Source organism: Colletes latitarsis, chromosome 11 (assembly GCF_051014445.1).
Source record: "Colletes latitarsis isolate SP2378_abdomen chromosome 11, iyColLati1, whole genome shotgun sequence".
Classification (NCBI taxonomy): domain Eukaryota; kingdom Metazoa; phylum Arthropoda; class Insecta; order Hymenoptera; family Colletidae; genus Colletes; species Colletes latitarsis.
In genome coordinates, this window is record NC_135144.1 from 28,333,257 (window position 1) to 28,346,217 (window position 12,961).

General features: G+C 40.8%; 2 protein-coding genes across 4 annotated transcripts in view; both read right to left on the reverse strand.

Annotated features, from left to right (window-relative positions):
* Positions 1 to 630: 630 nt before the first annotated feature.
* Positions 631 to 3,242, reverse strand: LOC143348446 (uncharacterized). Its single transcript, XM_076778645.1, has 3 exons — positions 2,444 to 3,242; positions 1,413 to 2,193; positions 631 to 1,077 (listed from the first exon to the last, which is right to left on the reverse strand). The coding sequence occupies exons 1-3, from the start codon at positions 3,240 to 3,242 to the stop codon at positions 930 to 932; spliced, it is 1,728 nt and encodes a 575-aa protein (XP_076634760.1). The 3' UTR covers positions 631 to 929.
* Positions 3,243 to 8,342: 5,100 nt separating this feature from the next.
* Positions 8,343 to 12,961, reverse strand: part of LOC143348580 (FERM, ARHGEF and pleckstrin domain-containing protein 1) — a 43,043-nt gene continuing 38,424 nt past the window's right edge. For 2 of the 3 annotated variants that reach the window (XM_076779002.1, XM_076779003.1), the window contains exons 13-21: positions 12,185 to 12,274; positions 11,580 to 11,958; positions 11,385 to 11,494; positions 10,878 to 11,018; positions 10,649 to 10,803; positions 10,272 to 10,393; positions 10,013 to 10,173; positions 9,624 to 9,883; positions 8,343 to 9,543 (exon numbers count right to left, since the gene is read on the reverse strand). In XM_076779002.1, coding sequence (XP_076635117.1) covers positions 9,468 to 9,543; positions 9,624 to 9,883; positions 10,013 to 10,173; positions 10,272 to 10,393; positions 10,649 to 10,803; positions 10,878 to 11,018; positions 11,385 to 11,494; positions 11,580 to 11,958; positions 12,185 to 12,274 — 1,494 coding nt within the window. In that variant the 3' untranslated portion in view covers positions 8,343 to 9,467. The remainder of the gene's footprint in view (positions 9,544 to 9,623; positions 9,884 to 10,012; positions 10,174 to 10,271; positions 10,394 to 10,648; positions 10,804 to 10,877; positions 11,019 to 11,384; positions 11,495 to 11,579; positions 11,959 to 12,184; positions 12,275 to 12,961) is intronic. The other variant, XM_076779004.1, reaches the window with a different exon arrangement.

A 12,961-nucleotide genomic window follows, 5' to 3' on the forward strand; every position in this document is an offset into this window, starting at 1 on the left:
TCATGACAAAGACGAATCCTTTTCACGGATTAAGGAACCAAAATATTCATGACAAATAGTTGTCTCTTGCCGAAATTGAGTTTGCACTTGTATTTTTCGCAGGGAAACACAAACACAGTCGTCTGGTCGTTTAATGGATGTAAATATACCACTTATATCACCAGCGAACTCCAAAAATAGCTGTCTACATAATCTACACATACGCTGATGAATTATTCATGACAACTGGATATACATAGTTGGACGCGTCGTTAATGCAGCCAATAGCCTCGCAAAAGCTGACTGTACTTATCCACAAATCGTACAAATATAACGATGTTGAAAGAAAATGACCTAAGATATTGCGACAATACTTTCTAAACATTGTCCAAGTTGTCCCTCCCCCAATAAAAAAACGTAATGTTGTAATGGAACATAACTATACGTTCCTAACAAACACATGGACCGTTGTGACATGAGATTGGTCGTAATTGTTGGAATAACACTAGTTTCTTTTCTCCAACGATCGCTTCTAAATTACTCTAGATTATTATTTTAATAAAAACGCATCGCGAAAGGATGTAATAGGATGTGCACGAAACGATCGGATCGGTACAGAGGATATATACAACTCTCATTTATAAAATCGTCTTTTACACGTATGAATAAAACAATTGTTTATTGAAACTGTACAATTTGCATACTGTGAAGTTGTTCGTACGCAGTGATGGATTTTCGTCACGCGACAGTCGCGTGCTAATGTTACTCATGAAATCGACAAATTTCTGTTTGTTTTGTGTCGAAGCTTGCAAATATTTTATCGCCATAATCACATAAAATCACATAAATCTATAGTAGATCATCGATGAAGTTTCGTTTTTCCAATTTAAAGGAAACCGATTTTATATGATCACTGATTTGCAATTCTAATATTTTCTGGAGGACACCATTTACTTTATCTTGCCCGCCGATACTTTGTACGTGCCCTTCCCGGACGAATCGATGTTAGCTGCACTGTTGCTGTAGACACCCTTAGCGCCATCCACGGTACCGCTCTTCTCCGCTCCTTCTTCGACGTCGCCCATACGAGAGAAGATGCTAATAATTAAATAATAGTTGTCTGATTAGTTATTGTGTCGTTTAATGAATCGCTCTTATAATTAGCGGTACCGATGGTGAGCGTAAGAGAGAAATAGCTTAGAATTCGTACTTTACAAATTATACTCTATTTACAAACACACAGATGTATACGTTGAATTATGAACTCTCTAAGCTCCGGAAATTAGTTTGCGCAGAGTTGGATTAACAAACTAACTGCCATAGTTAGAGGATCACACGTACTTAACGCTATTAATTTTTGTGCTATTGAATTTCTAAGTTTCGTACATCTCTAGCTTTCCTTTCAAGCGTAAATATAATAGTTGTCAACCTACTCTACACCGTGTCCGGGAGCACCGGGACCACCGAAACCACCGAAGCCTCCATAGCCAGCGTTTGCATTCGCATTGGCGGATGCACTAGCGCTCCCACCGGCAACAGCATTGGCGGTTGCGCTAGCACTAGCATGAGCGTTGGAGCCTCCATATCCGCCTTTGCATCCTCCAGGACAGTTACCTCCCGATCCACCAGATCCACCTCCACCGTATCCACCGGCTCCACCACCTCCTGCGCCACCGTATCCACCGGCTCCACCACCTCCTGCGCCACCGTATCCACCGGCTCCACCGCCTGCACCACCGTATCCACCCGCTCCACCGCCTGCACCACCGTATCCACCCGCTCCACCTCCTGCACCACCGTATCCACCCGCTCCACCACCGCGTCCAGCGCCGCCGCCTGCTCCACCACCATGTCCAGCGCCACCTCCTGCTCCTGCTCCACCACCAGCGCCTCCATAACCGCCTGCACCACCACCAGCGCCGCCATAACCGCCTGCTCCACCACCAGCACCACCGTATCCGCCTGCTCCACCACCGCGTCCACCGCCTGCTCCACCACCATGTCCAGCGCCACCTCCTGCTCCTGCTCCGCCACCAGAGCCTCCATAACCACCTGCTCCACCACCAGCGCCTCCATAACCACCTGCGCCACCGTATCCACCAGCTCCACCGCGTCCACCACCTGCACCACCGCCTGCACCACCGCCTGCTCCTGCACCACCACCATAACCACCGGCACCACCATAACCGCCAGTTTTAGTTACTCCGGTTGATCCTAATGAATGCAGAAAGATGAAGTTGTAAAATTTCTTGTTTAATGTTTCTGACTATATTAACCCTTTGCTATTTAAGAATTCATTTTAATAGAAGTGACTAGCTACTTTGACATAATTTTAATATAATTATAACGTTCGATGATACTACTACATGTAAGAACATTTCCACTTGGAAATAGATCATTTCACAGTTCCCAATATTCCCTTATCAAAGATAATTTTTAGAACTCTGTACAGCACGAAGCTCACCTCCACAACCTCCGGCACCGCAGCCGCCACCGCGACCTCCGCCAGCGCCGCTTCCACCTCCAGCCCCAGAGCCGCCTCCGTAACCTCCAGCACCTCCTGATCCTCCGTAACCACCAGCTCCTGAGCCACCATATCCACCGGATCCGCCTCCAGCACCTGAGCCACCATATCCACCGGATCCGCCTCCAGCGCCAGATCCACCATATCCTCCAGCGCCACCTCCTGCGCCGGAACCTCCATATCCTCCAGCGCCACCTCCTGCGCCGGAACCTCCATATCCTCCAGCACCACCTCCTGTGCCGGAACCACCACAACCTCCGGAGCCACAACCGCTTCCGTGTCCTCCAGCACCACCAGCGCCACCTCCGTGTCCTCCAGCACCGCCAGCACCACCTCCGTGTCCTCCAGCACCGCCGGCACCACCTCCGTGTCCACCACCTCCACCAAGTCCACCACCTCCGCCAAGTCCACCGCCTCCACCAAGTCCACCGCCTCCACCAAGTCCGCCTCCACCACCGAGGCCACCACCTAGGCCGCCTCCAAGTCCACCTCCACCTCCTTTTCCGCCGCCAAATCCACCACCGCTACCGCCACCATAACCTCCACCTCCACCGTATCCACCGCCTCCGCCACCTCCACCTCCGCCACCGCCACCTCCACCGAATCCTCCACCGAATCCGCCTCCTAATCCACCTCCCAATCCACCCGCTAATCTTTCTAATCCAGCTCCTAGTTGACCAAGATGGTCAAGGTGCGCGTAACGTTTCGCCCTTGTCTCTGCATCTAAACAAAAATTCATCAAATTAACCGATGGACAGAAAAAACGTGATTTTTTAGTAAAGTGCTCTTCATTCGAAGGACACGGTAACATTTTTAATGCAGACGTTAAAAAATATTACAAATCCTATCGCTACCCATAGATTGAAAAATAGTGCTTTAATGCATCGTATAACCTGAGTTACGAGTAACCTGCATTACGTCAGATTAGAATTGGGAAACACGCGGAAAAGAGAAAACAAACATGAACCGAGACGATCGATAATATACCTGTAGTAAGTGGTACATTAATGCTAAACTATATAGGAAAAATTAGGACTAAAGATCCTATATGGGGTTGGAAAATACAAATACAGATCGATTTAATCTGGACTGAATTATAAATACTGATGAAACAGTTGTCAGATAGTTGATTCAAGTCAACCAGCCCAACCCTATATTGTAAAAGGTTAATTTCATAGCTACTGATCGTTCGAAGCGAAAAATTTTTGCATATAGCCGGGCACTACTGTAAAGTATGGGTTCTGTTTGTTCGACTTTATACTTTCTGCAGTAAGAGAATTACTACTCGTTCGAATTAATAAACGATTAAAATAAGTATCAAGTCGTCGATCAACTGTCGTTACAAAATATTTATGATCGATATAATTTTTATTCAAGTAGTCTTTTGAACGGTTATCTTGGATCAGAGATCAAAGACACCCATCGAGGCACTGCAGCACCAAGAAATCGCGAATGATAGAGTACTAGGATTTTCACAGTAGCAAAGATAAAATTTGTAATATTTGGTTCTCAGTATGATATTAAAAACACTAGTTCCTAAAACTACAGACTATCAGATATATAGAAAATATTTATCGATATCTAAAATAATGTAGGAATTACATATTGACATAAATAAAATGGATGCCTCTGTTATAAAGGATTGCTTCACCCTTAAGAGATTAGGATACGAAGAAAATTTAACTATCATTGTTTTCAATTGAAAAAAATAATTAATATGTATTGTAAAAGTAATATAAAAAAATATTCCGGAAAGGGACTTAAAATTTGGTCTTCGAGACCGTAAAACTTGCTTAAAAGAGATGAAAATATAAATACCTTGCGCGTGTACGCAGGAAAGGGCCACCAGGGCACACAGCCCGATTGTCCGATACCGCAACATGATATCGAGAAAATGTTTCTTCTAATCCGTTGGTTCGCGAGCCGCTCATCTTTATATCGTCCCTCCCACTCTGTTTTCCCGCGATTCTTCCTGAAATCGCCGCCGCTTCTTCGAACGCAGATCCAAGCGCGAAACGACATCGGGGGCAAAAAAACGCACGTTGGCCAAGGCTAAGGTAACCGATGACGGACATCCATCTCGTTCGATCGACGGATCCTCGAAAATCTCTTGTTAGAGCCTCTCCCGCGAACAGATCGCCACTAGCAATTTAGACGTCGTTGAACTCGATGATCGACTTTGGCCTTGGACATTGTCATCTTCTCGTTCCTCGATGGTTTCTCAATTATTCCTTTCAAATCGTTAATTTTAAGAAAAAAAGGTACCTAGTCCTGAGCCAACACTTTTGTTGTTCTAATTCCGTATCAAAGATGCCTAAATTCTTTTATAGATAACAATTTTACAAACTGTTTATCCGATACTCGTGGAGTAAAAATTTATGTTCTAATTATAGAATTAAATATTTCATAATAAACAACTTAAAGTCGCGAATGAATTGCTATACATTAGTTTTATTCGTTATCTATTATTCGAATAAATTTTTATGCATCTCTGCTTTGTAACATCTAGGGAACTATCTAGGGACTATTTAAAGGACGACCCAGGGAAGTGGTGATGGAAGACTATTCGCAGAACATAATTATTAACACTATTTCTATCACGGTTTTATGCATATCAATTTCAATTAACAGGTGTCTTTTGAGAAATATTAGTGATAATTGATTGTTTATTATTCCTAGAAATTCATCCATCTAATTCACACTCTTATCTTCTATGAACGTGCCACCGAGTTCTTCATCCACCAGTGCTTCGTATAATCATTCCTAATTTTTATTTTGTTTTACATCTTTATTTATACAAATAAAACAAAATACAAAAAGAGAAACAATGAAGTAAATACATATGTTCATTAAATGCGCCACAATGAGAGGACCAGATTCAATGATCTAACCTAACCCAAAACCAGACATATCGAGTGAAGCCTAATCTATTAAATGTTGCTTACTTTATAAATACATGTATCTTTTAGCATATTTCACTGGAAATTATTATGTTCTTTTTAATCCTGTTTGCTGGGATATGACGGCATATTGATTAGCGTTGGTGATAAAAATTTATTGACTATTGTAAAACAATTACACACCTAGGACCTATGATATCAAAGTGCAAACTAGTCCTCGGACCGAAATGTGGTTGATGTATCTCCTCTAGACTTATAAACCTAACTCACGGATAGGGCATAATGCGTACGCTTTCTTTATTTATGTAATAAAGACGTTATAATAATAATAATAATATTCCTCAACTCGTAATCCTTGAAACTACGCAACTCCTTACTCTCCCGCATATTTTAGTATCGTAGACTTTTTTTCATAATTGCCTCTATGCGTTAATCGAAGTACGAGTCTCGACGTTTATAACTCACTCGTCTTTCAGTTTTTTCAATAACTTCCTTAAAATCCTACGCTTCTTCGAAACATGTAGCTCGTTCTAACCTTTCAGTTTCATATTTTTAAGTTTAAATCTAAGGTTAGGTTACAAGACATCGATTCTCTTAACCTCGCTTTTAATCGTGTTATGTCGAATAAGGGTTTTGATAAAAATACTTTTTTGAAAAATCAAGGGTCGCGATACAATGTTTCGTCAACAATTCCTCGTAGAATAGGGGATCTCCCGATGGAAATACAGAGAACCGAAAGATAACAATTGGTAAAACCGACCTGATCGCCCGGCAGTTGCGTCACTGGAAATTTCGCGTGCACCGTTGCGTTTTTCAATAGTCGTTTCGTTGGTCGATCCCCGTGACGCAAAAAATTTTGAAGATCGATAAGACGAGCCGTGTTGCGTAACCGGGAGCATCCTCGAATCATAAATCGCTGCCACGATCAATTCTCTGTCGAACGAACAACCGTACTCCCAATTGCGCTTCGGGTAAAAGCTAATACGCGTAAACGGAAAATCGTTGATAACCCCTCGCGATTTGTCTCTTAGACATTGACCTGAATCGAATAACATTCTATCGACTTTATACAATCACGATTAACATTATACAATATTCCGCTTCGCGAATTTTGTCGACTCCTAACGGTCGGAATTCACGATCAGTATGGTAACAAGGTTAAAGCAAAAGGGATGTTAGGGCTGTTTATTTAAGGGGGCATTCTTCAAAAGGTTGACAAAGTTTTCACGAGCCTAAACTACGAATTACGTACATTATTTGTAAAATAATTTTAACCATGTTTAAACGTCCATATCTGTATATCTATTACGAAGTAAATATTGGTCTATTGTACTTTTGTTGCCTCTCAACTTCACCGTCCCCTAAATACCCTCACTTTCCTATCTTTTCATTATTAAAATTTCCTTCTCTCTACAATTCATAATTTCTAAACTTGCTACCTTTTATTTAAATCTTTCTTTCTCATACTTTTATCTTGATCTATTTTCTTGTGTTATCTTGTTTGTCCTATTTTTAACTTTTGATGTTTATGTAATAACTTTGAGGTTAGGTTTAAAGCTGCTGTACTTTGCCATTATGAAATTATTCTTTATACGACAATGTATGTACACTGTATCTGTGTGCATGATAACGGCATATAATAATAATAATAATAGTAATTAGCGATAAGACGTCGTGTTTCATTGCTGTCCCCCAAGCAATAAAATACTTAAACTCGGTTCTGTTTACGATCACCGAAAGATCACGATTATTATCATTTTCAATTAAACACGAATTACAACAATTGGTTTCCTCGATTATCTCTCGGTATAAGGATATTTGCATTAAATACTCGTTTGACCGGCTTCGTTTATGGTATTTAATACGAACAGAATTATCCGTCGTCGATCACTTACGGTGATATCGAGGAAACGATTAATGGATATCACCCGTGATCGCCGCGATTCTATTATGGGTATTCCCAGCTTCGTTTTCATCGGGCAATTAAAAATAGAAAAAAAATTATAGAAGTACAGACCGTAGGCTTTTTTTAAATACATTTTTTGCTTATTGTTGTTATAAAATTATGCAGAAAATGAAACAAAGTCGATTTGTATGCACGCATATCTACGAAGCACGAGATATTAAAACTCATTAGCAGAAACTCTTCGGATCTAAAAAAGGCTTTGAATAAATTACCGTGCACGAGCTTCGTTCTCACGACTAATACCGAAAGAATTCATGTGGAAGGCATACACGCGTTTATACCACGCCGCGAAGGTTAAAAGCAATTATCAAGGTTTTCTTTTTAATCGTGATTTACTAATTACCGATACGCATTTGTATGCAACGGAGCGATAGTCATTCGCTGATTCGGGATTAGTCCGTGGTCAAGTTGTTGAAACAATATGGGACTCTAACCAACGAGAAAAGTCTCTAGAGAAAATATTCTGAGATGCAATTACCTCCTGGTGTGGAACAGCTAGGGGATAAATTAAATCTTTGTAATCTCTAGATCATGGTAAAACACCAATTGCGTCAAAATACAAAGCGACATTCATTGTTACTCGTTGATCGAATCTCAAGACGATTCGACCAATCAGACTTCATCGACTTCATCAGTTGGAACAGAATGCTGAAAGTATTGATGTACGTTTATTGCGAAATATCGATACATAATATTATATAACAACGTATGCTTCGAGTTTACATTGTGAAACGCAGTTTTATAATCGAGAAACGGTACAATACTTTTGAGATAAACGTACGAGTTTGGCAATATTTTCGAACGGCGGTAGACGCGTGCACGTTGTAGAAGCTGCGAACGCTCAATGGAGATGACACGCCCCCGTAAAAGTAACCTGAATGAACACAACGCGTCCGACGCTCGTTCGTGAGTAAGATTTTCGAGTATAAAACTAATTCTTCTCTCTTATTTGTTTTTTTTCTTTTTTTCTTTCTTTTTGTATGTGTGTATATATACACGGATATGTCTACATATATTAATTAAATTCTATATTATAACAAAACAATTGTAGTAACTAAAAAACAGATAACCATTAAGTTACGCTGACTGTTTCTCTTTTTCGCTTCGATAAGCTGTTTACGTTACGATGTGTATGTGTGTGCATGCGTTTGTACGTATGGTGTGTGTGTGAGTGTGTGTTTGAGTTTAGATTATTACGTAGATTCTCTCGCCATAAATACATCCATTCGTTACAACAGACGTTTACACGTATCGTGGAATTAACATCGTTCGCGTAGTAAATTCGCGGTAGCCAGTCACTGCCGATAGAATCCTGTATTGCTTCGAAAGAGCCGCGGTATAGTACGTAACAAAGACGAATCGTAAAATTATAAAATTCTTACTGATAATAAAATCTATATATATATATATAAACGTATGTATTTAATTGTTAATTATTAATTTAATAACGAGAAAAAACGTTACTACGCTAACGAAATTATTGTCTTTTCCTCTAAGACGTGGATCTATAAAGAAATCTCATTTAGAAAATTGGTCCAAGGTTCACGTTAAATATCTCATTTCCCCGCCATCGATATTCTCGCGGCTTTGCCGTTTTAACGGGAGACAACGAATCCTTATCAAGACGCGAACACGCTTAAGCTCGTTTATCAGATTCATATTAATTTTAAACAAATGCGAGTTACGCTTAGATCTAACTAATTCTATATACATACCAATTATATCACCCCTTGTAACCACGTATTATCGTGCACGCGTCAATCATCAGAGTGCAAGGAAAACGCGATAACGGTTTCTATTTGTTTTGATGCGTCGAAATTTCTTCGTACAACCGATCTCAGAAACGAGCACAAGGTAAATGCTTCCCTCCGCGATTGGAAGGTTTCGCAATATCGAACATTTTACGAGCAACAACAGTCTTGACATTTTTCTCTCGATATAATAATTTCCATTTGATTGTCGTTTACAGATTTTGATCGTAACAAAAATTTGATTTCAGTCCTCGAGTAAGGCCGCAACGTTTCATTACGTTTAACTCTTAAACCGGGTCGTCCCCGATGACGTTGAGATTAATCGATTTAATACTATACTGTACTCGTTAATATCCTTCCTTTCCATTAAAATTAACCGACACGCGGTTCTGTTGCGTCGCGCTCCGAATCACTTCGATCCACCTGTACAATTTATAATGTTATTATTAGCGTTGCAACGTCTCCTAAATGGATAAGGAACCTTTGAATTTAATCGTCCTCACCTTCCGAAGGTGTAGTCACTTTCTGCGCGAAAAAAGTAAATGTGATTCTTAAACTGGAGTTTGAACACAAAGTCCTTGCTGATCCCATCCTTTTCCGACGGCGTGGTGACCGTGTAACCCAACAACGGCAAACTAGCCAACGGGAAATCGTCCTGGTGTGATTTGTAAAAGAACAGGCAGAAATTTGTGAAAACTACCCAGAGCTTTTGCCAACCGTTACTGTTCTTGAATTTCCGTAACAGAAATCCACTGAGTTGGTTCTGAAACGGCGTAAACCTTACGATAAGCAAAGATTCGTTCGAATACGGTAGTTATAAACACGATATCGCAAGATACCATAAAGTATGCCTCTGACAAGACGATGTTCTCTTGCTATACAGTATACGTACTTGAAATGCTCGCAATTGATCGCTGTAGCTGATACTAGTGTTTCGATGCCAACAGACGTGCACAGCCGTGTTACTTCGCTGAGAAGCTTTGGCACCTCCGCAACTTCCTCTGTCTCCATCTAATCCGACGCCGTCGCCCACCTCGTCGGCCGAGCCTAAAACTTTTATCGTTTCTCGAATAATAATTCCGTTCGACGTCTACCAAGGCTGACATGCGATCGATAATGCCAATAATGTCGATAAAATTGATAACGCTTACTGCAGGACTGCAGATTCAAATACGGCATTTTTGGATCCGCGTCAGCTTGCGCTATAGCCATATGCAGCTCCTCTAGCCATCTCTCCTTTTCTTCCTCGTTGATCGCCGCGACTGTCAACGACCTGCGTGAACGTGACTTTGATTAAACGGAACGGGAACGTGAGCTTTGAAAAACGTTTCGATCGACGAATACGCGCAACGAGACGACAAAAGAGAGAAAGTTTCAACGGTCAATTGCCCGCCAGCAAAATGTCCACTGATCCGTCTGGCCAGCATTCACCATCGGCAGAACTCGTCACCGCCAATTGACCTCTTAATAACGGCACATACCGTCCTTTTAACACCTCGTTAGATCTAATAATTTACTCCGTACTCACTGATTTCCTTGGGCGTCGATGACAAACGCGAAGTCCGATCCAGTTTTGTTATCGCTATCCCGAATTCGCATCCCCTTTAACGGCAGCTGACCATGGACGCGGAAACATTGCGTCGGTTGTTGAGTACGGAATGTATATAGTAAAACGTCCGAAAACTGAGAAGTAATTGAAAAAATAGTCAATGGAGGGAACGACGAAACGATGGATTCTATGGAACGAGCAAACTCACCAGGAAAAACATTCTCTGCTGAAAACCTTTGCGGCTATACTTTTGCAAACAGCCTTGCCTAATGAACTTACGGCCCTCTTGGACCAGGTTGTCGAAGCCGCTGATGTCCCTCTGCATCTCGAACAGTTGTACCAAATTCTCCTAGATTTAAGAACGGGGAATATGATGAACAAATTTTACACGGTAGTTTATAGAATGTTAACACCTTGTAAAACTAGTTCTGCAAGAAGAGACGTTATTTAGTGGAAGCAAACGCCTATCTCGAGAACTAAATCTTGATGTCTGACCTGATATAGCTTTTGGAGCCTCATAAATGTACAGAGCATCAAATGCAGATAACCACAACAGTTCCTCTATTAACTATTAAATTTCAACAGAGTTTCTTCGAACTTCAAGGATGGTCCAAATACATTTTATTTGTAAGTTACAAAGTATTTCGTCGACAATTTCGTCCTGAAGGTGTTAACATAGTATTGGGAACCTGTTAAACGTTACAGATTTATTTACCGCCTGGTTAATTATGCTAAGACCTTCGAGCAACGTTTCTCCTAATCGATCTCTTGCTGCCAGACAATCTTCGAAGTCCGTGTGATCTTTCGGATAATGGTCTAATAATCCTGAAAGCACGGGAGCAGTAATAAAGGGCGTGTGGATACGTAAGGGTATTACGTAAACTACCGTGTCGTGAAGAAATTTACGTACTATCGATAATACTGTTGTAGTGCAATAATCGTTGCAGCGGTTTCAATAGGAATGAAGTTAACGGCAGATAACAATGCTTCTGGGACTCGAAATCCCGGCAGAGTTGATCGAAGCGTCGCGATGTCCTCGTGTAATATTCCATTTTCTCGAGGACAGGTATTAGGTTCTCCAGATATTGATCGTAAAGCGGTAGCACGTTCAGCAAGGTGTTGTAAAGAAAATCACCGATGTTGTGTCGCGCGTTGCTCTCCCACCGAGCCAGTCTCGCCTCCATTTCTTGAAGGCAAGGCCCATGGACGTCCGCTAAAAGCTCGATCAGCGAAACCACCGCTTCGCCCTCCAATTCCGCTGCCTCTCGAGATACCTCCTCCCTGAACCACTGTCGAGCAGAAATAGGACATGCGATTACCGCAAAAATTTCTCAACTTCTCTATCGAACGAAAGAGCTATAAATTCAAGCAAAGGGAAAACTATCGCATTCCTGACCTTTTTACTACTATTGCGTTACACAACCTAAAATGTTACGTGCTCGTTTCACATTATCGAGTCACTTTTCTACGCATGAACAAATTATCCAAGTTATTAACAAAAAAATGAATAGGTACCACGTTTATTACGTCCAGGTCCTTTTTGTACGTTCGTTCGGTCATCAAAAGCTCCTTCGCTATGTAGTATGCCTTGTCGGTGGGCCATCTCTGTTCAAGAAAAACAACTCGAGTGATTATTAAAATAGTTAATTACCACCCTAGTAGTATTCAATTTATGTTAAACGATAATTAAATTACCTCTGAACGTCGAATTATAATTTTATAAGAATAACTTCTCGAAAGGTCATCCGAACGCCATCGTATGCACGATTAAATGTCTTATTTTTATCGACTATGATATTCCAGTAATAAAAACATGTTATCCCGTTAAAACAAATCATCGATGACCTTCGGAGCTCGGAATACACAGGGTGTTCGGCCACCCCTGGGAAAAATTTTAATGGGAAATTCTAGTAGGTGTCGAAATTTTTGGGCGAAAAAAAAAAATTCAAATCATTCTGGAAAAATTATTTTCGGTTGCAGGGGTCAATTACAATCATTTTTGGTCAATAGACATAGCCTCGAAATCCTAACCATTTTCGAGAAAAAAATTCGAGTAGGTGAACAAATTTTTCGACAAAATTAAAGAGTTTCAAATCTTTCTGGAAAAATTATTTTCGGTTGCAGGGGTCAATTACAATCATTTTTGGTCAATAGACATACCCTCGAAATCCTAACCATTTTCGAGAAAAAAATTCGAGTAGGTGAACAAATTTTTCGACAAAATTAAAGAGTTTCAAATTGTTTTGGAAAAATTATTTTCGGTTGCAGTGGTCAATTATAATCATTTTTGGT

What these genes read in the sequence shown, in the direction of transcription:
- LOC143348446 (XM_076778645.1), bottom strand. Translation starts at nt 3,242, where the DNA reads ATGAATTTTTGTTTAGATGCAGAGACAAGGGCGAAACGTTACGCGCAC. An exon ending in CGGTGCCGGAGGTTGTGGAG is followed by an intron (nt 2,194 to 2,443) that starts GTGAGCTTCGTG and finishes TGCATTCATTAG; the next exon opens with GATCAACCGGAGTAACTAAA. An exon ending in GCTCCCGGACACGGTGTAGA is followed by an intron (nt 1,078 to 1,412) that starts GTAGGTTGACAA and finishes TTTAATTATTAG; the next exon opens with CATCTTCTCTCGTATGGGCG.